A 23816-nucleotide genomic window follows, 5' to 3' on the forward strand; every position below is an offset into this window, starting at 1 on the left:
CAAATTATAAAAAGATTTTGTTTAACTTGTTTTGTCACTATTACACACTGATGTTTTTAAAACACTGTGGACTCCGTTTTCTAGGAGAACATTCCTTCTGAAAGGCTACCAATCAGATTATCATGGCTCAATTTAAAGTGTAATCTATTGGAATTTGAAGGAATCAAAATAGGGTTTTAAAGCTTAAAATGGATTAAAGGTGAGGGATATATGTATGTGCCACACAAGTCAACTGATTTTCTTGGAGGACGATTCAAAGAATATGCTCGGTATTTGAGGACCACACTTAAGTACGTGCTGATCAGAATACTACATTATCTTGCTTGTGTCTTTAAAAAATGAAGTTCAAGCTCTCAGATCAGAAACTACAAATTATAGCCAAGTTTTCTATTTTTAACCTAATCCTGGCAATCCACGACCTTCTACTATTAACAGACTACTTCCCATCCTGATCCCACCATTCCCACAAGCTGCTCACAAGGGAGAATTCCTTTTAAAGGGAAGAAATCACAGAATCATAGAATGGTTAGGGTTGGAAGGGACCTTAAAGATCATCTAGTTCAACACCAAATACATACCACAAAGTTTAAAACACAAAGCTCTTAGAAAGAAGTCTTTGTAACCCTGTTGCAGAACGCAATTTTAAATGCTGTGGATTTGTGTCATTTCTGAGTTCTTCCACTTACTCCCTGTGCTGGTCCTGACACCAAAGGAGATACTTGCAAACAGAACAGCAAGGGGCTCCTTCCTCTTCATAGAGGGTTAACTCGCTGCTGGAGCGAAGGGAAAAAGCATTGGTATCACGACTTCTGAGCTTTGACGACGAGATGTTTCTGCTCAGTTTCTCCAGGATAATCAACACCAACACCAGCAGTATGAGGAATGCCAACACTCTGCTCTTGATGGCCAGCTCCACGACCCTGGATGCTTGAGTTCAGGCTCTGGCCTCAAGTTCAGGTAGTGTTAGAGACTTAACACATGGATGTAAAGCAGTGCACTGAGCTCTTGCCCTCTGAGAAAAGGCTTAGTCTATCCCATACACATAACCACACACTCCTTTCTCCCTGCAGCATGGCAGATGAGTTGTCACCTGTTTGAAGGAGCCAGAGGACCTGGCAAAGTTTTCCCTGGGGCTGTCTAAATATGTTCACAGCAAAACAGCTATCATTTGCATTCTTCACACCCGAGACTCCAACTCCTGTTTCATGACTAATCCCTGCAGAAACACGGACAGTGTGCATGCAACAGAAATATGTTACACAGTTGGGTTAAATAACTTGTTTCCATCTGTTGCACCATTTGAAATGCTTTTCATTTTCATCTAGTATGTTAAGCCAGCATGCTGTGATTGCTTGAGAAGAGAAGAGATAGCTGCATTTTTCTAAAAATGTTGGTCAGAGGAAAAATATGAAAAACCCTATTCTGTCCAAAGTTATTCGGTTATCAAACACAAGGAAATTTAGAAGTCATTCACTTACAGGCAGCCAATACGCTCTACTAATATGCATATTCCAATAAACATATAGTAACATTTAATAGTTCAACATAAAATCATAAGTGTTTCTATACATTTATGCAAAGTAATAAGAGTTCCACAAGACATTAAGCACTCTGCCTTGGAACAAAAGGTCATGCTCAAAGGCGTGTTTTTAATGTGAATTTGACAAGATGTGTTAAACCAGGAAGTACCCCAATAGCTATCATTATCCTCTTCAGAGAGAACCCATCTCACATATTTCATCAATACCTTAAACAATAGGCTAAGAGAAAAGCAAGCATTTTTTGGTATGAAGAAAAAAGTAAATGTCACGCCCATCAGAAAACAGCAGCTTTTCGCCGCTGAGAATGTTAGGCAGAACACAGGACTGAAGTGAAGCGCAGCAGGTAAAGGCAACACCGCCTCAGAGCTGCATATCAGCAGCAGCAATCTCCAGCACTATGATGTTCTGAAGGGATTTCTTATTTTATTGGAACATCCCAGAATGGAGGAGGTAAAAAGGCAGAGGCATATTATTAAATGTATGCTTGTTCAGCAGATCCTTCCCTAAGTGATTTCAGAAGTTGACTTCATTCTGGACCACTGTGGAGAAAGGCAATAAATCAAAACAAGGCTCTGGCAGTGTGATGAAAGATGATCTGAGTCTGCTGAGGTGGTGCCATTTATAGGCCTGTGGGGATATATTACAGAGGATGAGATGGAAGAGGAAAAATGGCAAACACACCTGGAATCACTGATCTGGGTAAAATTCACCACCAGCAATGGCCAGGATTAAGGCTGTTCAAGGAGAAGGGGGATGGCATCGCCAAAGTAGCAGCTGTGCAAGCAGCTTCCAGCTCCGGAGTTGGCTCTGTGTATGCGGAGCATGGTGCTGGCTGACAGACAGCCCAGTTTGCCCAAAGCAACAGTCCCTAACACCTTCCTGGAGGCTTTGCAATAGTATTCCAGCAAGGGCTGTCACTGCGAGTACATCTCGGACCAGTGGACTGGATTTCACATTTCCATATCTCCTCCCCTGTTTACTTAAGGTTCACGGAGTCATACAATTCTCCCCCACTCCTCGTGTGCCACTGCTGTCAGCTTATCATTCTGAGACACTTCAGATCATTTAACACAGGAGCAAACAGAATGGCTGTGAAAACCTGGCTTCAACAGCCAGGGAAATCATTTGAAGATGTTCCTTCAGGGTCCCATCAAGTACCCACCAACATCATTGGAGAAGCTCCCATGGACTTCAGCAAGAGCTGGACTACAACTGAGAGGCCTCTTCAGTACACGGAAAAAGCAAACTACAGAACTGCAAAACCCAAATCTCAACATCCCTTACCAAAACAAAAGCACTCCACCCATCTAATTTTATTCTTGGTATCATTTCTACCTGCCTTACAGTCCAAAGAGTCCTTCTTGCTACCCGCCTCCTGGACCTTCATGAACACATCTGACAGTAATTCACAGACCAGTACCCTCAGCTAAGCCTGTGCCTTATTTACAGGGAACAACAAGAATATTATTGTGTATAAATTATGCATAATCACTGTTTATCAAGCTGGGTTAATTGGCACATAACAAAAGAGTTGTCTGGTGCACAGCTGAATAATGTGGAAGCCAAAATTAATGGAAATGGTACAGCAAAAGCCTGATAGTGAAAGAAAAGTCACATTGCTACATGTGAATTAACTGCCTGTTGCCCTCAAAGGAGGGGGGGGCGCAACCAAGTGAGACAGGCCTAGTTTGAAATTATCTGTTAACCTCAAATAATGGGCAGCTGTATGGTGAAGTGTTAACCTGGTGCAAACCCACCACTTTTCTGTGCTGAGACCCTGCTACCTTCATAGGCAGAGAACAATCTCATTAACCATCAGCAACAGCATGAGACCGTGGGCTGCAGGGGTACGTGTGATGATGACAGAGAAGAGGGGCTCTTCCCACATCTCCTCTTGACACAGAAGAGCTAAATGGCTTATACCAAAGACAGACTAGCAGCACTTGAATTCTACTCAAGAGATCCCATGAACAGCAAAAACCCATGACACTGATGGTATTAGTCTTTGTGAGTATTTGGTATGAACCACACAGTGTCACCTATCAAATTCCACTTCTTCAGTGAAATGAACCACCAGCAACTTCAGATGTTGTTTGCGTTAAAGATTAAAAAAAAAAAAAAGACAACGAAGATGCTTTTGCACATAAAACTTCTCTTCCCTGAGTCACTTTAGAATTTTCAAGGGCCATGGGACAAACGGGTCAGTCCCAGCAGTGTCGCAAACACAACTGTGCAATACGCAGAGGAGTAGGAAGTTGGGGGAAACAGCTTTAAAATGGCAGCGTGTAGCCCTGTGACAGTCATCCCTACAGCCCATCGAGCAGCACCAAACAGCTTAACTGCAGCAGTTCGGATGACAGGTCTGGTATTTCTGCCAGAAGGGAAGTTCTCACCCTGTACCGTTGGCGAAGCTCTGCGGTAAGCTGCAGGATGAGTGTGGTCACCCAAAGGCCTGTCCCTGTTGCTGGTTACCCCTCGTTTGCAGGGCCCTGTTCTGGGAGGCCAACCACTGAACAAAACTGCACTAAGGATAGACAGGGTCTTACCGAGAGGCGGCAAACTGGAGAGAAAGAGTGCCAGTTCCGGTGACACGGCCAGGCTCTGCAGGCAGGGGAGCCCTTACTCACAGCAGGCACAGACGCAACCATGGGAAGAACTGTTTCATGAACTCAGTGAACGCAATTAATGCAATTAATTTTTCAGTTCCCTTTCAAATAAGCTTAAAAAAAAAAAATCAGCTTGCTAGACACAACAGAAACGGATATGTGACTCCTGTTAGACACTGCAAATAACACCTTACTTCTAATTAAATGTACCTGTGACCTACCCAATATAAATGTATTAAATTTCTGCTTTACTAATTTATTGTAAATTAATTCACAATCTCTTCCAGGTTTCATAGATTAATGACTCGAAATTTTAACTTTCAAATGTCAGTGTCAATTTAAGTTCAATTTTAAAATAAGCATTTTTATTTTGTAAAAAACAGTGTAATAGTCATCAAGAGAAGAATTCACACCATTGAGCAAAAAAGAAGCTCATCACAAACCTAGGTTCCAAACCAAGTAATATCTCTCTCTCTCTACAAACACACACATATATATATTTTATGTAATTCTATATTGTCTATCAAAAGAGCCGACAACAGAAAGGGCTATAATAATGTGTCTTCGTTTAAACTAATACATCATATGAAGCTAATACTAGGCTATTCTTACTGAATTTTCCTACTCAGATTTTCAAACAGACTCCCTGACAGTGTCAAACTTTTCAAAGCAGCCCATCAACAGATTATTTTTGGACTTGAATTTCTGTAGGCCTTGGAGTAGATTTATTTAGTGAACTCAGGTAGTAAAGCTTTTCAGATAGATTAATGGAGTAAGTGAAGTGTCTCTCCAGACTATAATAGAGGACGTAAGAGACCTCATTTTCCAAAAATGTCAGTTATAGGTACAGAAGAATTCTTTGTAGTCTGATTTTCTCTGTATATTTTCCATTTACGTGAGCCAGTGCAAGCCCTCCTTCCCACTGGCAATGTTATCGGTGAGACAATACTTTTCTATAACAAAAATAGCATTAGAAACTTGCATAAGAAAAATCAATTTGATAACAGTAGAATGACTTTCTCACAGTAATTTAATAAATTGAAGACACAAAGATTTAAATCCTGCAGTAGAGCTTCATAAAAAGCACTGATGAATTCATCAGCCCTTCCAAGCTTCCCAAAGAAGCCGAGGCTATATTTCTTACCTCCTGTTCTACAGAGATCACCTGCAAAAGAAAAACAAGCATTCAAGTCCCTCTATTACACCATACTTTGCCTCTGGGGCTAAACCCACTGTTGAACCTGCAGTAAGTAAATGTGAAACATTTAAAAATATTCGGATTTGTTTCTAATCTTTCTCATTAGAGCAATACACTCATAACACCCCTTCTGGTTCGGAGCATGGTTGTGAACCCTGAAGTTACTGAATGGACATACAGCAAGGTACTGATCCTTACAGCATTCCACTAAACCGAGTTGGCAAAAACATTCCAGAAATGCAAATGCAGTTAGGCTGTCACTACCTTCAGTGAAACATTGTCAGGTCAGTATTTCAAGAATTCTTGAGACCTACAGAAACCACATAAACCCAATCAAATTATGAACTCCATGAACTGAGAATTCCCAGATTGTTTTATAACCATCAAAATAATTTAAAAAAACCCCAAACCCACCCCCTTCCTGGGTCTCCATTTTTCCATAGCTTAGTGCAGCTAGTCCTAAATTAAATCCTATTGAAGCCAACCCACTAAGGAAACAACCAGTATTTGAGTTACTATATTGAAAGTTTCTTTTTCTTTGCTCAAGTAGTAAACTTGTGTTATCCCAGCTTCTTTTTCTCATCCCCTTCACTGTATTTCTTCCATCCTCAGCTGGATACAAAGTCACATCAGTTTCAGACCCCGCACATAGCCCAGCTCTCTCAAAACTTTTTATCAATTTCACAGCATACCTTTATATACAGTTCTACCTATTTTACTAGTTATTGCATGAAAAATGAAGACAGAAAGTGATGGGACTAAGTAACACAGGGATACGATCCTGCAACAAGTCAGAAACGGCTGCTGCTTGCAAAAAATAAGTGAGGAAAAAGACCTCCAAAACTTTTTTCCCCCCTTTGGTTTCTTCCAGTGACAGTCACGTTGGTGCTATGAGTAAGGACAGCAGGAAAGAATTTTGCACAGGGTATATACAAGCATCCTCCCAAATGACAATATTGCCCTTCCCTATTTCCTCCTCTGCCTTTGTTTTCTTGAGAATCCAGATAACTATCCCATGTAATCCTTATGATAATAACTCATCTAGTCTTTTAAAAAGACAAGCAGGACAGGGTCAGTCATATTGCAGCTCCACAGAGGAGTGAGAAAATATTGCTTAGGGAAGGCTGCCTTTCCTTAGGATTTCCAGGAAATTTTCCTCTTTATCCTGAAGTGAATGATGCAAGCAGTAGAAAATACCAGTTTTCCATCATTAAGGAAAAAAAAACATAAAGAAAAAGATTCACCACTGTATATATTTTTTCACCCTCAAGGTGTTCTTTCTGCTGAGGAAGTCAGGAAAGTAGACGTATGGAGAATATCAAGCAAAAATACCTGCTTTTCAACGCCCAAGTTAGCTTTCTGAGTAACCTGATGCTGCTGCTGAATAGTCACACCTGCATCTCTGCTTTAATTAGAGGTAAGGGGAGCACCTACTGTTTGCATTTACAGTCTCTCTGGTTCACGAGCAGCAGGAGCAAGTTCAGCCATCACAACTGTTCAGCTTGCACTGCTCTGATGCATCATTTCAGCAAGGGAGGCTTTGGTAACAATTATGCAGAGCCATTCACAGCTGAAGAGACCCCTAAATTTTGCCAAGTGTGGTAGCTAGTGTTTTATTCTTCTACTGTATCTTGTCAGCCACTGCACTGCACAAATTATCAACAGAATCCATCTCTATACTGACAGCATGGGGGTGGGGGTGTCTATTCTCCCATAAACGTGTAGGATATTTATTCCGCTAGCTCATCCACTTTTATAGAGGATGAGCACGTAAATATCCTGTCTCATAACAGGAGATTAAATTTTTAGAGAAAGCATTTAAAAACAAAACACCCTCAATTAATGCGTTTGTCTTACAACAGCTTCATTGCAGAGACTGATACAAAGGAAAAGAAAGCAGAAGCGTGGAGCAGAAAGAAGCAGACAGATAAAAAGTGGCTTGCTAGGATCTGAAAAACCAATGACTAAATGCTCAAATGAAGCTTTTTCATGGTTCCAAATGGATTACTTACTGGTAGAGAAAAATCTGAGGCTATGAAGAAAAAGGAAGAAAGAAAGAAAGAACGAGAGAAAAAAAAATATTTTCCTATTCAGGAAATTGATAGTTTATGCTGTGGAAAATTGAAATTATGATAAAAAACTATTCCATTTGAAAGCTATCATAGGTAACGCCAGCTGAAGACAATTATGATCCTTTGGCAACTGAACAACACCCAGATTTATAAAGATTTCTATCCACTATACCGCTAAAAGAACTGTTAAATACCATTTTAAGCATCAGAGTGATAGAAATCTGCTTCCATTCACTTATATCAGGCATCCTAAATCAATCTAATACAGCTTTGAGCTGGAGTTACATATTTTATGAGACCTTAAATGCAGTTATTTAACAGATTTGCTACAGCTACAACTACAGGTTAAAAACACACGAGCGTTCTACAGGTACATGTCACCACTGTGTACAATTCAAGGTACGTTTGATGCCCCAGTTAGCTCAGGTAAATATGGAGAACATCTGCTCTCAGGGCAGCTACTGGAGACAATGGTGTTATTTCAGATATAATCAAGTAAGCATTAGTAAAACTTGAAAAAAAAAAAATGCTCTGAGCACTTCAATTTATTTTTGATCACTGATGACTACGAGCGAGACAACAGAAATTTTCAAGCACAGTACTTAATCTATCTAAACTTTATTCAAAGACCATGTTTTTTCAAAACATGAATCCTCTGATGACTACAGAGCGAGACAACAGAAATTTTCAAGCACAGTACTTAAAAATCTAAACTTTATTCAAAGACCATGTTTTTTCAAAACATGAATCCTTCATATACAGCAATGTATCAATGAAAGATCACATCCTCTAGAACGTGAGAGGGGCTTTAATTTCAACTTTTGGGGTGTGCTCTAACCCTTTCTGAGTTAGGACAATGGATTGTTCTAGTGAAGGGACAGAAGCTGCAGCCAAAGGGCCATCTGCTGAGCTTCTAGAGCAAACCACGCTACTGGGATACACACCATTAAGTAAGCGACAGAATGAAGGATGGAAAACTTCTGAAGGTAAGTGTAGATGAACAGATCACTGCATCACTGCAATTTTTTCTTTAATTAAAAAAAAATCAGAAAGATGAAGGCTTCTGCTATGAAGTCAGAAGACTATTACTGTATGCACTGCAAACTGGGCTTGCCTCAAGGTTTCCTTTGATTTTAAAACAAAACTGCAGTACAAGAGTAGATTTAAACGGTCTCTTTCATATCTGCACCTTCTAAGAAATCCTCTACTCATTTAATAAAACAAAATTTTTCTCCACCTCCACAGCAGGAGATTGTTTAAACTAGTTAGCATCCATTGAGGTTTCATTGTGTCAGCTCATTTCAACGTAAATTTGTTAACTGGTTGTTTCTAATGAAGATATTATAATACTCTTCAGCATCTGACACTCCATTCTATACTCCTTCAAGTAACTTTTAATACTTTTGAATTAGGATTAAGAAAAGTCTGTGTACACTGCCTATAAGGACATATAATTCAGCATATCATTTCATAACCCAGCTGTCAACAGAGACAACATTTTTATAATACATGTACCGTATGCGTGCCAGTATGAGATGAAAAGTCCTGTAACTATAATCAATACCGTTCATTCAAACAACTGGCAGCAGCATTTCAGACAACGGGCAATTTCATCAGTTTCACTGGGCTGTCCAAAAATAAACAGCTTGAGAGGAATGAATGATCTCTGTGGTTACCTATAAATAATACTAATCTCAGTCATTTGTTTTAGGGGGTTCATCACTGGAGCTGTGGAAGTCTCCTATCAGCGCAAAAGGCACAGCAGGCTTCAAAAAACTAAAGAAATGCTGAAGAATTACACTGTTGGGTTTTTCATTCACCCCGTTGCTGTGTTTACATGCAGGCTCCATGGAAAGCACCAGGATCCCTCCAGTGATACAGCAGTTCGGCTCTGCAGGAAACTGACACCATCCCAAGGATTTGTAACCACCTCAAAAGTCAAACTAGATTCAGAGAAAGCTCCAGTGACCCCAGTAAACCTACCCTTGGGATAACTAATGTCACTTCTCCGGAAACGTGAGCAAGTTTGGGATTTTTAACTACTTCAGTGTGAAACTTGCCCACTCTCAAAGAGCTTTTGAGGGCGATACAAAGCTAACAGCTCAACGTGAACAAGACTGACACTGGGGCTGCTGGGTGTGGGGTGAACCCAGGCAGACGGGGAACAGAAGGCGCCATTCACAGGCCTGTTCGCTGTCTCTGGGAAGTGAAATAGCTCCTTTTTTTTTTTTTAAGTTATGGTCTATCTGCTCCTATCTATCAAAGCAAGGCAAGAACAGAAAACAGAGGAAAGGGAATAAAGGCAGCTGACTGAAGGGAAAAATCACATCTCTGCAGAGCACAGATCCAAAGTCTAGAAGTGAAAAGACCCCAGTGCTGTGGTTGAAGTGACTCTCTTTCCCAGGCAGCCTTTTTGGGCTGTGGGCTAGTACAGCAACACCACTGCTGCCCAACCTGGGAGCCTGGAGATTGGTGGGTCCCTCAGGCTCTGAAACTATCAAAAATCACAGAATGGGTTGGGTTGGAAGGACCCTCAAGATCATCTGGTTCCACCCTCCCTGCCATGGGCAGGGACGCCTTCAACATCTCCTGCAAGAAAATCTCTAGCCAGTGGGAATTACTATTTCTACCCTGTTTCACTGTGTAGGAATCACAAAATGCCTGGTGTGTGCTCTAGGGAAAGCAGAGGAATAGTCAGTTCTCCCAAGGACCTAGAGGTTGGCACTCATCTGCATCCAGTCAGGATTTGTGCTGCCATGAGACATCACTGCAGAGAGCTCAATACACCACCGGACTGCAGCAATTTCTTTCTTGCAGATACGATGAATGGGAGCCAAAGCCGTTACCTCAGCTCCTTCGCAGAGTGTAATGCTCCAGAGAAACTCCATCAGACGAGCTCTGCCCGAGCCCTCTGAACAGACTACTGAGCAGGAATCAACAGTGTATGTCCAGGTACCAAACTGCTGCTGGACCAAGTTTTAAAAGCCACATCGTTCCATCGATAGGCATAAAGAATCACTTTCCAGTCTTAAAGCCTGTTGCTCAGAAAATTTATACCCTTTATAACCTTCAGGTTGTAGCATTATCCAATTTACAAGCTTATTGCTAGTAAAATATGAAGGACAATCAGCACACCCAGCCACACCAAAAAAGCATTTTAGTGGGAGGTTTCTGGTATAACAGCTGACAGCAAAAAGATTAATGACACCAGCTTCTCCAGAAAGAAAACACTTGCTTTCCAGTAAACAAACAGAGGAAGTTCACAGCCCAGTTGCTGCCTCGGCACCTCTGAGAAGCGAGACAGGCTGTACTTTGGAAGTTGGCCTTTGCAAACAGAGAGTAAGTGGCTGTTTTAAAATGAAAACCTTGATTATATTGTTAAAATTGTCTGCAGGATATGCACAGAGAATGGGTGAATTTATCCAGCTGCAGATCATTATTGCTTTGATCATCAATATTTTCAAATTATTATTTTTTTATTCTATATTGGTGATAAATCTCTACACACTTAAACTGTAGTTATCACAGCACACCACCATACATTTCTCAGAGACCTAAAGCTGGACGCAGTAACAAAAAAACACACCAAACAAACTGCGTAGGAGGAAGGCTAAACTGGTAAAATAAAACCTCTCAGTTTCAGGTAAATGATTAGGTAGCAGCGTACACTGCTATTAACCTAAAGTCCATAATGAGAGCTTAAATTAACAGCTCTAAGTGGACGCAGGCCTTTGTAACAGAGCTGCACTCCTGCAGTTGGCACTAATTGACCCTTTTGCTGGCAGGCTCAGCAGAGAAGGCAGTCAGCAGCCTCTGAACCGCAGGCCCTTCTCTGTCATGCAGAACAAAGTCAGTGTCTTGATTATCCAGGAGGCTTGATCTTAATGCTTTACACTTCCACAGCATCTTTCATCCGGGACTGAGGCAGGCAGGATAGCAGGGGAGAATCTTAAACTGCTACTGCCCTTCCCACACCCATTTTACAGAAGGAGGTCTCCCGTCCTTGGAGCTTTCCAATACTTTTTGCAAGTCTACTCCACACACACTGAATTGCACAGCTGAATTTCTGAGCAACTGAAATGATAGATTCGTATTTCACACGTAGCTTCACACAGGCTTCTTGAAAACACAATTAATAATCGATTTTGATTAAGTTATTTCCAAGAAGATTTTAATCCCCTTGCAGAGAACGTTGCAATAGATTGAATCCAACCCAGCATACCCAAGAAGTACACAGGGCTGATATAAGCGTTTTTAGAGACCACAGAGTAAAAATGAGGAATCATATTAAGCCTGCATGCAATTTCATCCAGAAAGATGTCATTTTTAAATTCATGTGAAGATCCTGATTAAGGCAGACTATTTCAGAGCAGCAGATTCTGGAATCAATTAACAAAACAACTCTTATTAACACAGGGAATCTCCAGACATTACCACAGAAGCATAAAATCTTTTCAGAAAAGCCCGCAAGGAAAATATACTTTAAAATCAAATTGTATCCTCCAGCGTATGCAGCGATTGCCTCAAATCTCAAATGCATCTTATGTGAAACAGGGGCTAGCACTGCAGAACAACACAATCAGAATTTAAGACAGGAAGTGCAGATAATTTATCTGAATAAAGCTTCCAGGAGAATAACTGATTTATGTTGATAATGATCCAAGCTGGAACCTGACCAGGATGCAGGAGTTAGCAGCATCACTACCCACAATAGGTTCACAATTCATGAAAAATACAGGATGTTTTTACGGATGAAAATAGGTTAAAACGTTAGCTTTATGCTTCAGCCAAAAGACCCTGTTTTGCCAGAGATCTGTTCTTGCATTACCTCTAGAGCGACAGGGTAAAAGGTGCCATGATTTTCAGTCAGGACTATCACCACTCATGCACACAGGTAAGAGAGACAGCCAGTTAAATTTCACAGAAGATTCTATAGTTTTTAATGCCTCTGTTCATACAAGAATTGCAAAATCCATAAACTGATAGAGAAAGAGAGAGAGAAAAGTAGTGAAAGGTTCACAGCTACAAAAATACATACATGAGGTGAAAGAGAAAGAAGAAAAACAAAAATCTGAAAGTAGAGGTTGTATAAGTGACTGCTGCTAACAGCAAGGTCAGCACTTTCCACTGGAGACTCTTTGATTTACACTATTTTGTTTCAATTGAAAAACAAAATCTTTCCTTGGCAGATTCTGCTCTACACAGTCTATTACAGATAATTCTGAGATACACAGCACCATTTATAAAGGGACACTTATTACTGCTGAACGTGAATGTTTTGTTAAATTTCCCCAAGTTCCAAGAGGAAATATGCGCGACGCTACACAAGGGGGTATTCAGTTAGTTGTTGAAGTCAAGAGCCTGGACAACCTAGGTAGTCCAGGAGGAGAGGTGAGCTTCTGATTAAGATGCTCCGAGCCTCCCTCGAAGAATCCATTGGCTGTCCCAGATCCGTATCCCACACTTATCCAAGAGGCTTAGAGCAAGGAATAACCCACAAAGGACCACTCTGTTTTTACCCTTTGCTGGCTTCACTCGTTCAAACTCCTGCAGAGCTACTCCAAATCCACCCTGGTGTAAATCAGACCAGAGGAAGACTCCATTACATACCTCAACGGCCTGTATTTGTCTAATGGGATACAAAGAGGCGTTTGTAACTTTCTGTTAGGGTAGAACTATGAAGCACTAAAACATTTAGGTCCCAGTGGTCACTGCAGATATATACAACTACGTTTCACTGTTTGCAATTTCTTTTTGTGTTATTTAGCATGAAACACCTGGCAGCAAAGCACATCTGATCCATATGAATGGACACCTTTGAAACAGGACACTGTGGTTGCAGAAACCATCACTATGTTTACTACATTCTGCATGTAGTTAACCTACTGATTCATGCTTTAAACTGGCAGCTTCTGCACCTGGAGCACCAAACTGAAGAAGTGGAAAACTTCAGGAGGGTTAACCAGTCTGATTTTGAGCAATTTTGGGCTGCTCTCACTGCCTCTCCAGGTAATAAAGTAAGTTGCCTGTAGATGGTATGGGAAGACATGTTATATGGACTTTAACTGACAAAGATTGTCTCTCCATACAATCCATCACAAGCAGCTTGAACTATATACCCAGAAAAACACAGACAGCTTCTTCTAAAGCACACTTTTTTCCTTTCCATATTCATCATATATATGTCATTATAAAAATTGGACAGAACAGATGCTTTTACATGGAAAAAAATCAGATTCATGTCTGCAGAAACATCTTGCTAACTCAGACAGGCTTCACCAAATTGTTTCAGTCAAGAAAAAAAGAAAAAAGTACAAAACCCAGAAATCATCTTTTCCAAACCAAAACATTTGGCTTCAGCTGAAACCAAGTAAAATTTTTTGAAGTCTGAGCCTATTTAAAAAGCTTTTATTTTTAATTACCTAGTTTTCTGGTTGATACCAATCTAATCTTTAAAACCTTTTTGGAACTACATGTGAAATGAAAGATTAGCAAGTCACACAGCTCCCATCATTTCCAATCATATGTGTTTTTGAAGTCATGCAGAATGATGTTCTGGGATATACATTCCATTTCTGGGATGCACAGAGCAGTGAGATAATGGTTTTATGGAAGAACTGGGTCTGATCTGGCCAAGGCATTCAATATGAATATATGAAAACTATTATTAGTCATGAAACTCACTCTGCTGACACGGCTGAAATAAGAAAGAAATAGAAATAGCTGTCATACGATGACCATGTACTTTTTTTTTCCTCTTTACTATTCTTTTATATTCATCAAGAGGTCATAAGTAAATAGGCACAAAAAGCAATGTTTTAAAAAAGAAATTCAAAGTAGGACAGCAGATATTGTGCTGACTGCTCACTCACTCAGCATTTCCTCAGGTCCAACATTTTCACCAAGCTCCACGATGGTAGTGAAGCCACTCTTGAGATGCTACCTGACCCTGCACAAACACTACGGAGAAAGATGGCCGAGTACATTAAACTTGCTAGACAATTTAGCATCCCCCTAACAGTTTCGATTCAATGCAGGGTTAGACCCTGGGTCAATCCTTTGCCAATCAATAGACACTAATTAGCTGGGAAAAAAGAATGCACATGAACTTGAGTTTTCTGACCATCAGACTTCATTAGAATCCAAACTTGGTGACACAAGAGGTAAAACCTAAGAGGGCAAACCCCCCATGTTCTGCTGTAGAGAGGCTATGGGAGGTTCATCACATGAAAAATCTTACCAATTACCATTTCTCCCTAAGCCATCTCTCCTCAGAAGAAGAAAAGCATAAACAATGACAACAACCACCACCACGCAGTTTTAATAGCGCCCACAGCAGGGTACAAAGACCAATCGAGATGTGTGTCATGATGCACCAACCCTGGGATTCACAAGATCCGACCCATGTTCACTAAGCAGGCTGCAGCACCTGTCTTGGACTAAAATCTCTGAAATGGAAATTGGACAAGGAAATCACAGGAGGCACCAATCTCCGATTGTGTTGCCACACTTCTCTTTGAAAAGCTGGCAGCTGTGAAATACCGACTGCAGCCCGTTCTGCAGACCTCGCTGGGAATCATCAACAGGCAGCACTGCTTCAGTAAAGAGGTTTTTTCTCCCCCTACTCAAATAAGCAGGCTGAGGTCAGGTGGGCAAGAAGCAGGCACATGCTGTAGGTCTACAAGTGTAGACCTTACTTATAATAAAGATCCAGGTGTAGGAGACAAAGAACTTCACAATACTAAACTTGCTTTCTTGCCAACAGCTTTGCTTAGTTCAGGTAAAGAGCTGAACGTTTCTCTTTTATCAAGTGATGGATGGGCTTCCTGTACAGCTGCAACACCGGTACTCCTAGGTCCAGCAGTGGGAATGTATGTCTTCTGGGAAGAAGAGCAAATTAGTGATTGCTAATTTCAATTTATTTTCAGAACCATGAAGAGTAGGCTGGGGTTTCATGGTTGCTTTGGGTTTTTAAAATCTTTTTGCCCCTCTCTTCCCCCTCCACCCCCGCTTTTTTTCCCTCCTTGTTTTTATTGCTACTGTTTGACTTTCTGTTGTTGCTGTTTGGGTTTGGTTTGTTTGGTTTTTTTTTTTGTTTGTTTGTTTTTTTAGGAAGGAAAGTGGAAGAATTCATCAATAAAATTAAAATGGCACTGTCAGCCAAAGCTCTCCAAGTTTTTCACTGCAAACAGCCCCGCAATACCTGCCTGATACAGGTGAATTCCATTACCCTCACAGAAGAGATAGCAAAACTGTGCTACCAAAAGTACAAATTGACGTACTCCAAATCACACTAAGAGCCATGACAAGACTCCACAAATTCCCTTCACCAAATGGGCTGGACCCAAATACTTGATGTCTGCATGTGACAGAACTACTGCTGGTGAGATCAGCAAGCACCATTACACACAGCAGTCCAGGAGAGAGGGGTGTGAAAAAAAAGTAGCATACGTGGAATGAAGTAAGTATGCATGGACTGTATACCATCAGAGAGTGGATATAACTTCTCCAGATGACTTCCTATCATTTTAAAGGCACTTCATAGAGTCACAGAGTGGTTTGGGTTGGAAGGGGCCTTAAACCCCACACAGTTCCACCCCCCCTGCCATGGGCAGGGATACCTTCCACTAGACCAGGTTGCTCCAAGCCTCATCCAGCCTGGCCTTGAACACTTCCAGGGATGGGGCATCCACAGCTTCTCTGGGCAACCTGTCCCAGTGCCTCACCACCCTCTCTGTGAAGAATTTTTTCCTGATATCTAATCTAAACCTCCCTGCTTTCAATTTGTACCCATTACATCTTGTCCTATCAATTCTTGTATTAAAAAGGACTCAAGACAGTGAAGTTACCGTGCAGCCCTGCATTTTTTTTAAAATAATCAATCAGAATTTCAAACATCACATTTGAATAGACTCCAACAAATACAAGCCCAACACAAGGGCAGGACCAAGCATCCAAATGCAATCACCTAACTTCCAAGTGGCCTGAAAGTGAGCAGGTTATAAATTGCGTTTAAAAAGGAAACAAAAAACTTTCAGTGTATCAGAAACGTCCAAACAGTCTAGCAAAATAATTACATACAAGTGACCAGAGAGGTCACTCCATTCCAGAAGAGTGCTCACCTGGGCTATTATCCAATTCTAGGAGACCAATTCACCCTTTTTACAAGTGTCTGGGCAAGTTATTCACAGCACAGTGTCCCTGCAGGTTGATCCTTATGCATAAGGTCTTCTGTGCTTCCTGTGCAGTGTGCGTGAGGGCTGCATGTTGCCACTTGCTGTTTTAGAATCCGTAAAGGCAATAAAACGGACCCAGTGCCTCAGACACAAGGAGGATATGCAGGAATGACTGCTAGGCGGATTCATTGACATAACTCCTTCCTACGTTTACCCTTCCTCTTCACACCGAAACCTTACGAGCAGTTTCTCTCTTGCTCTGCTGTGATATATGCTAAGTTCTTCCCCTAATAATTACATCTTGGATCAACTAGAGAGGCATGCACTGCCTCTGAATGTTTCATATACAGCTGCACGCTGATAAATTAACTTTGCATCACTGGTGCTATGGAAATCTCCCCAAACCCCCCGCTACGGTCCGTCTGGAGTACACACGGTGAAGCCGTGTGATAGTTACTAGTGTCCACACTGCCATGACTACAAACAGCCAGAGTGTCTGCTTTGGAGCCTTCATCAGAGGCCTGCACACGAAAACCTCGAAGATGTTTTGTAGTTTGAGCTTTCTAGAGCATCTGATATTCTGAAGATCAACAACAATACAAAGCAAGTGATGCAGTGGGGGGAAGCACGACTGTGTCTGTTGGGAAACGCAACATATACCTTTAGAAGAAAAAGAATCCCCATGGATGAAATCTGGAAATTGCTACACTGCAGTGATCACCACACGGTTTCACAGAAAGTGGTTTGATCTACATCAATCATTGTTATATTTCCATTTTTAGATTGCCACGTTGTTCAGTGGCGGTACAAGTCCCTGTACAGCAAACCTTGTGACAATAGGCACAGAGTTTTCACGCTGCCTGAAGAGCTCCCTTAGAAAGGGGGCCATGGCCTTCCACTGAGCTGTACTTCAAAGCAGCATAGAAAGTACCGACCTTAAGCCGTGCCTTAAATGCCAAATATGAATACAAACATCTTTCTCGCAATAAGTGAACAGGAGTTTTCAATTATATTGTTTGGTTTGAAACTGAACTATGAAACCAAACTGTTGCTGCTTTAAAAATAACATGTTCTAAAACATTTGAAGGATGCCTAACAAATCAAAGCTAGCGTTCCAAAATCAGTAATGACAAAATATGTACTTTAAAGGGAACAAGTGTTAAATCACTGGATTGTGACAATAAAGAATCATTAAAAATACATCAGCTCCCTCATTTCACACCTTCTTGCATAACAGTCCCACACTTGCAGTAGGACAGCCTCCCACCTCCCAGACACTGAACACAGCAAACCCAGAGGAAAGAAACCCACTGTTTCCTGCGGCTCTTGGACAAGCTCCCAAGTCAGCTTTCGACTAAATCGTGGGGTTTTTTGTTGTTGTTAAGAGCTACCGTCACATGCTTGTTTCCCATCATGGCATCTCCATTTCCTCCTAGAGATAAACTACAGCTGTTACACATTTTATTGGAATGTGTAGTTAATCAGTAGCTCTCCAACCCATGCCAACAGTCTCGTGGGTCCTCCAGGCCCAGAGCTATCTAGGAAAAGTGAACAATTTCATCTCTGCATCTGCACAGAATCTTTTCAAAACTGAAGCAGTAAATGGCACTCTCCATTGTGCTTCTTCTCCATGGTGCTCTCCATTTGGTGAATTTAGTGTTTCTCCAAGGCTGCCCATTCATATGGGATTTTTTTCCTGTCTCTACAGTGTGAGTTAAATGGAACCGTAACCCTAGGAGAATGTAAATGCTAAGTACGTAACAGAGGAGGAGCGGGAGTCAGCTTATTTTAAAACTAATTTAAGAAATAATAAAACATACTGGAAAGCAGTATGGTTTCTTCTGCTAACACCAAGATCACATTCAACTCAATGACAAGTTATCTGCTCTGCCACAAAGTGGCAACAAACTTTATTTAGAAAACTCTTCACCTTTCAACCTACTCCAATGCTGCAAAGGCTTTGACCCCTCAACTAAAGCCAGGTGATTTTGTCACGCAGCAGCAACGTACATTACTCAAGTACATTCCGCAGCATAGAAGGCATTTTCAGGGAGCTGTAGTGAACAGAAATGGGCAGAAATCACATTTCCAGGTGTTTTACCACAGAATGCTGGGAGAAACCATAGTGTGCTCCTTATTGGGAGAGAGAGGCATCTACCCTGCGGTCCCTACTCACACAAAACCACCAGCACACGGCCCAAACTTGGCACGACTTTCAGCAAGACATGCTTATGCTTTTGGCAGGAGGGAGCTGACCACTTTCAGCATCAGTGTCCTTTGCCAGCTGGCCAAAGAGTACACAGATGCAAGGGAAGCAAATTATCTGCCCACTGGCAAAAAGAAATGCTGAGCAGCACCTACGGAAAAAGCGTGTATGTGCACGAGCGAGTACGCATGTGAGCATATATATACGCACACCTGTGCTTTGGGAGGGGGAGCAACACAGTTAAACCAGAAATATGTCTGCTCCTAACCCCGTGGTATCGTTTTCTGCAACATTCTCACAACAACAAACAGGCACTTTTTCCATTCAAATCTTCCAAGTTGAATTTTAAGGATTAAACACAAGAACCGGAAGGAAGCTAAAGAAAATTTTTCTAAGAAAATCTGAAATCAGCCCCCCCTCCAGAAAGTGTCCATACAGTCACTTACAGGGTTTTAGCAACTTAAGGTAAGCAAGTCATTGTATCTTCCCTCTTTTTTTTTTTGTCTCTTAAAGAACGAGTGCCTGTGGAAAAAACATCTCAACAATTGGTAAAAATATAAAATCCTTCTGGGTTCAAAAGATACCCAAGAAATGACTCAGAAAAAATTAACAGGACAAGAATTTGCAGTTGATAGATTAGGTTTAGCTGAGAGAAGGAATCTGCCTGTAGATTAATTAGATTCTGCAATCGCAGCCCCTTTTCACCCATGCACATCCCACCACTATCATTACATGATCAACAGATTTTAATGAAAACTAATGCTTTGAGAAATTCCATGGGGACCACGTATAAGGTTGAGTTTACTTTTCTAAATATTTCTTGAAAATGGTACATAAAGCAAGTGCACATTTGTTGGCTGTAAAGGTGTACAACAGCAATTTTTTGCAATGACAGTGCAGAGAGGGAATATGAGATCTGTGTGCTAATGAGCTGACACTGCAGAGGCTAGAGCAGTGTTAGTATAGTGCACTACAAGTGCAAAGCAGAAAGACATACGCGGGTTATTTCTAGGGAATATGAGCTACAGAACTGTACGCATAATTCAGCATTAATACCAACATCCTTCATCAGAGGTTGTAAGAAAAGCATGACTCTTCAATGATGAATTTGCACGTTTGAGTTGTTATATTCATATTATTCTGAAAAAGCCAGCACACCCCCTACATGAGCTATTTTGAAGAAAATATAACATCCATGTTTTACTTGATTTTATTCATTCACAGGTCAAATTAACTTTCTTCCTTTCTGATTTTTCTGACCGCAAAAAGATGCATATTTTAAAAGATGTAATAAATCCCCCCCCCCGAGCCAACTGATAAACTTCAATTCACCTTTAAACACACTGGAATTCTCATTTACGTTTGCATTTGCTCTCTGTTAAGATACCATACAGCTAAATAAACAGGTGGGCAGATAAATAGAGAATGGATGAATACTGTGTGCACGCGTGTAAATTAAATATATGGAGAGGGGCTCGGTGCTAGCAGTGAAGCAGGGAATGCATGTACATGAATTAGATTATGCATCATTTAACTGAAAAAGGAATGAGAGGGAGGGGCTTAGGGCAGAAATTTTCTTTTGCTTCTGAACAAGTTTGTTCCCATGTTGGGATATTGCCAAATCAGCCCTACCAGAGGTAGGCTTTTTATCTCTGGCTCATGAGGATACTTCAGAAGAGGGTTTTTTTTCTCCTGCCTCTGGAATGCACCAGATTGCACCAAGCGGGGTATGCAGCTGTACTCTAAAACATAAGTCTTTCCTGAGCAGAGCCCCCCTCAATTCCTGCACATATGAACACTTACTACAGCCACTATGACATAAATCGAAGCAAAGGAGAGTGAAAAAGTATTATTTTATGGATACTGGTACAGGTACTAGGCTCAAGCTACACATGCCACTTCCTCAGATTTCCCTTCAGTTCCTTCCCCTATCCCACCACATCAGCCAGTCTCCCTCCCCAGCGAACACAGGCAGAGTCACTGCAGGTTTCTCTCCTATGGGATCCCTGCCAATTGCAAATATTGATCAAACGGCTGTGTGACAGCACTGGAGACAATTTATGCTTAGCTCCAAGAGAAGTAAAAATGTTGTGGAAAGAATTCCTTCATGGATATGGCAGCACCCTGAAATTATCTGCCACTCCACCGGGAAGCGAGGATGCGATTAGGGGTACTTAGGCCAGAACGTTTTACACGTTAGCCAGATAGTGTGAAGAGCTATTAGTTCATCCTAATGCATTGATATGCATGACCATTCTGACTTTCAAACATAATTGCTTCTAGATCCAAAAGGAGCAACTGCTCTTCTATTTTTTATATTTTTTTTGAGCTACTGAGACCTGTATGACTGGTGACTTGGGCTCACCGCATCCTTTTCCTAGCAACAGTACTACCAGACGGTTGACACAGCTATGGACAAGGTCACCTTTTAATTTTCTTTCTTGTGTTTCTTTTTTCACATCTTCTATTTTTAAGCAGGTTACTGTAGGTTGGTATTCTCTGGTCCACGGCTTCTCCAGAGATTAAAGTTTTCCCAATTTCACTACACTGTTAACGTGTGCTGGAATATGCAGCCCTATACTACAGAAAACCATCTCATTTTACTTAAATCGCCAGAGCTTCAACTAAGCAATGACAAAAATCATTAAATGTCAGAACACGAGAAGCACACTGACTAAATAATACATTGACTGCCTCTGCACGAGCGTGTGGTTCACTTGTCTTGGTGGGATTTGTGAAGAACTGCCAGCAGAACTTTTAAAAAACAATTAATAATTAATCACCCAAGCAGTTTAATGTATTTAGTTTAAATCCATATAATTGATATTTAGGAAACTATGTTTGAGATACAGCTTCTTGAAGGGATTACACTGATTAAGGATTAATAGTCTGATGTTTGTTGTAAGAGCTGTTGAAGCTGGATAGGATTAGTAAAATAAGATGCAAAGTACAGAAATGCTCTTATTTACTATTTTTTTTCCACTTCACCCAATATTTTTATGGGATGTTATATAATTAACCCCCCTGCAAAAGTTTTAAAGGTCCTAATTCAAAGCTCTTTAAAAAGTGTAATGCTGCACTAGCAAAAAGCAGTCACATGGGGGATATGTTAGAATATGAATCCAAAATTTCCTTACTGCATATTTTCTAACCATCAACTTTCTCAGAAAATACCTGCAATCCTAGAAGGATAAAATATCTACTTGGGCAGCTTTCAGACTGTACAGCGTTGGACAGGATTGTAAGAACTATCCTATTCCAAATAAGCCAAAAGTAAAAGAAATAAGATATTCAAAACATGAAAAATGTTTTAAAACACAAGACACTGGTTTACTGTACTCCGATACCTCATTATTTTAGCATAATGCTTCCTCTCTGAAGATTTTATACTGGGACCATATGAACAGGAATCCTGTTCATAACACAAAGTTAGTATATTGCATTCAGAGGTCCTTCAGATCATGTACAAACATATTTCTGTATGCTGCAAAATGAATGCAGCTACCTCGAAAGGAGACTCCATTCATTTTCAAAGGTTTAAAATAAAAACTGTATAAAACATAATTTGGACATGTCGGTAGAACAAATGTTCAAGAACTACTGTTGGTAAAGGAATGCTTTTTTAAATGCAGAACACGCGCCAGTCTTTCAGAAAGAGATTTCACATTTTAACACCACATTAACACTACTCAAACTTCTATTTTGCTTCTTCTGTTCATAATGGCTCAAATTATACGTGTGCACTGTGTGCAGAGCTATTTCTCACAACACTAAGCGTTCTGATTCCATTTCCTCTCCCCTCAGCTCTAACGGTATTTGTCAGTTTACAGTCTCCTCAGCTTTTAACAAGACTTTCACTGTAAGAAAACAACCCAGTGTTTCAGGGCAGAGGAGATATCTAAGCCCCTCTAGCTTTGTCCCCTCAAGGTCACTTGTAAACAGCTGTTTCTGTTTTATTCCTACATGGTATTATTTGCACATTATGCCGTTTCACACGGCTAGGTTGTAGCCTCAACCGAAAAAGGGATGTTACTTCAACAGCAATTCACTCATCACAGCTACACAGCACTGATATATAAACAACATGGTTGTTTTTCTGGAAAACACACTAAAGGGGTGAAAAGAAGCGGTGGGAGAACTTCCCTAAGGTATTACTCAATCATACAACGCTGCAAATCCACTAAACCTCACGCCAGTACACACATTTGTTGCACTACATTGTAGGAACAAGAACTCCAGGCTACCAGGGAGAAATTGAACCTAAGGATAGATAGAAAATAAATATTAATTTTATAAAAAGCAGATATATTTACTTACAAGCATTTGTTACTGAAAAACTGTTTGAAGAGTCCAAGTGATCTACATGATAGTTCAAATGGAAGGGCTTTTCTGTGGTATTTTGGTTTGTGTTGTATAACTGCACAGCAAATCGAAATGCACTGTGCTCCTGAACAGTGTTCCTCATGAAAAGTCCACCTAGGATGGAGGGGGAAAAAAAAAAAAAGGAAAAGGTATTTCAGAATTAAATTTGAGGAGAAACAGTGGCGATAAGTTACATTTGCATACTGCACATCTCAGGAAAGAATGAACGGTAGCAGGCTGAGCCTGAGCACATAAATCTGACAGCGTGCATACGTGAAATACATACTCCAAGCCCAAAGTTCGGCTTCTAAAGCCACACATCACATCCAGGTGCCCCCTTAGCTACTGGGAGTCACTGGGAGCACAGGTGAACCTCGGAAACCAGGCCACCTGTACACGGATGCCCACACACAGATTTAAAACTCCAACTCGGGGAACCGCAGCTCCTAAATTATCCCTAGATTACCCGAATAACGCCTCTGGCGAGTTATTCGCTAAGGACTCGGGAGGCGTGCGGCACGGCACACGCGGGGTTTGGACGGTCTGCTGGAGAAGACGCACAGCCCAGCGCTGCTCCGAGGCGGAGAAAACCCCCCCAGCTTTACCGCATGCCCTCGGCATCACGGCTCGCGCAGCCCCAGGTTGAGGGCACACC

General features: G+C 41.1%; 1 protein-coding gene across 1 annotated transcript in view; it reads right to left on the reverse strand.

The window, feature by feature from the left end:
* The window catches only part of LOC104507406 (glutamate receptor 3-like), a gene marked incomplete at its 3' end in the record, with an annotated part of 37666 nt that extends 13884 nt beyond the window's left edge, over positions 1-23782 (reverse strand). The window contains exons 1-2 of the mRNA XM_010148668.1: positions 23767-23782; positions 23117-23275 (exon numbers count right to left, since the gene is read on the reverse strand). Of these exons, the coding sequence (XP_010146970.1) occupies positions 23117-23275; positions 23767-23782 (175 nt within the window). The remainder of the gene's footprint in view (positions 1-23116; positions 23276-23766) is intronic.
* Positions 23783-23816: the final 34 nt, after the last annotated feature.

The sequence above is a fragment of the Eurypyga helias genome, unplaced genomic scaffold (genome assembly GCF_000690775.1).
Source record: "Eurypyga helias isolate BGI_N326 unplaced genomic scaffold, ASM69077v1 scaffold33803, whole genome shotgun sequence".
In the NCBI taxonomy this organism is placed as follows: domain Eukaryota; kingdom Metazoa; phylum Chordata; class Aves; order Eurypygiformes; family Eurypygidae; genus Eurypyga; species Eurypyga helias.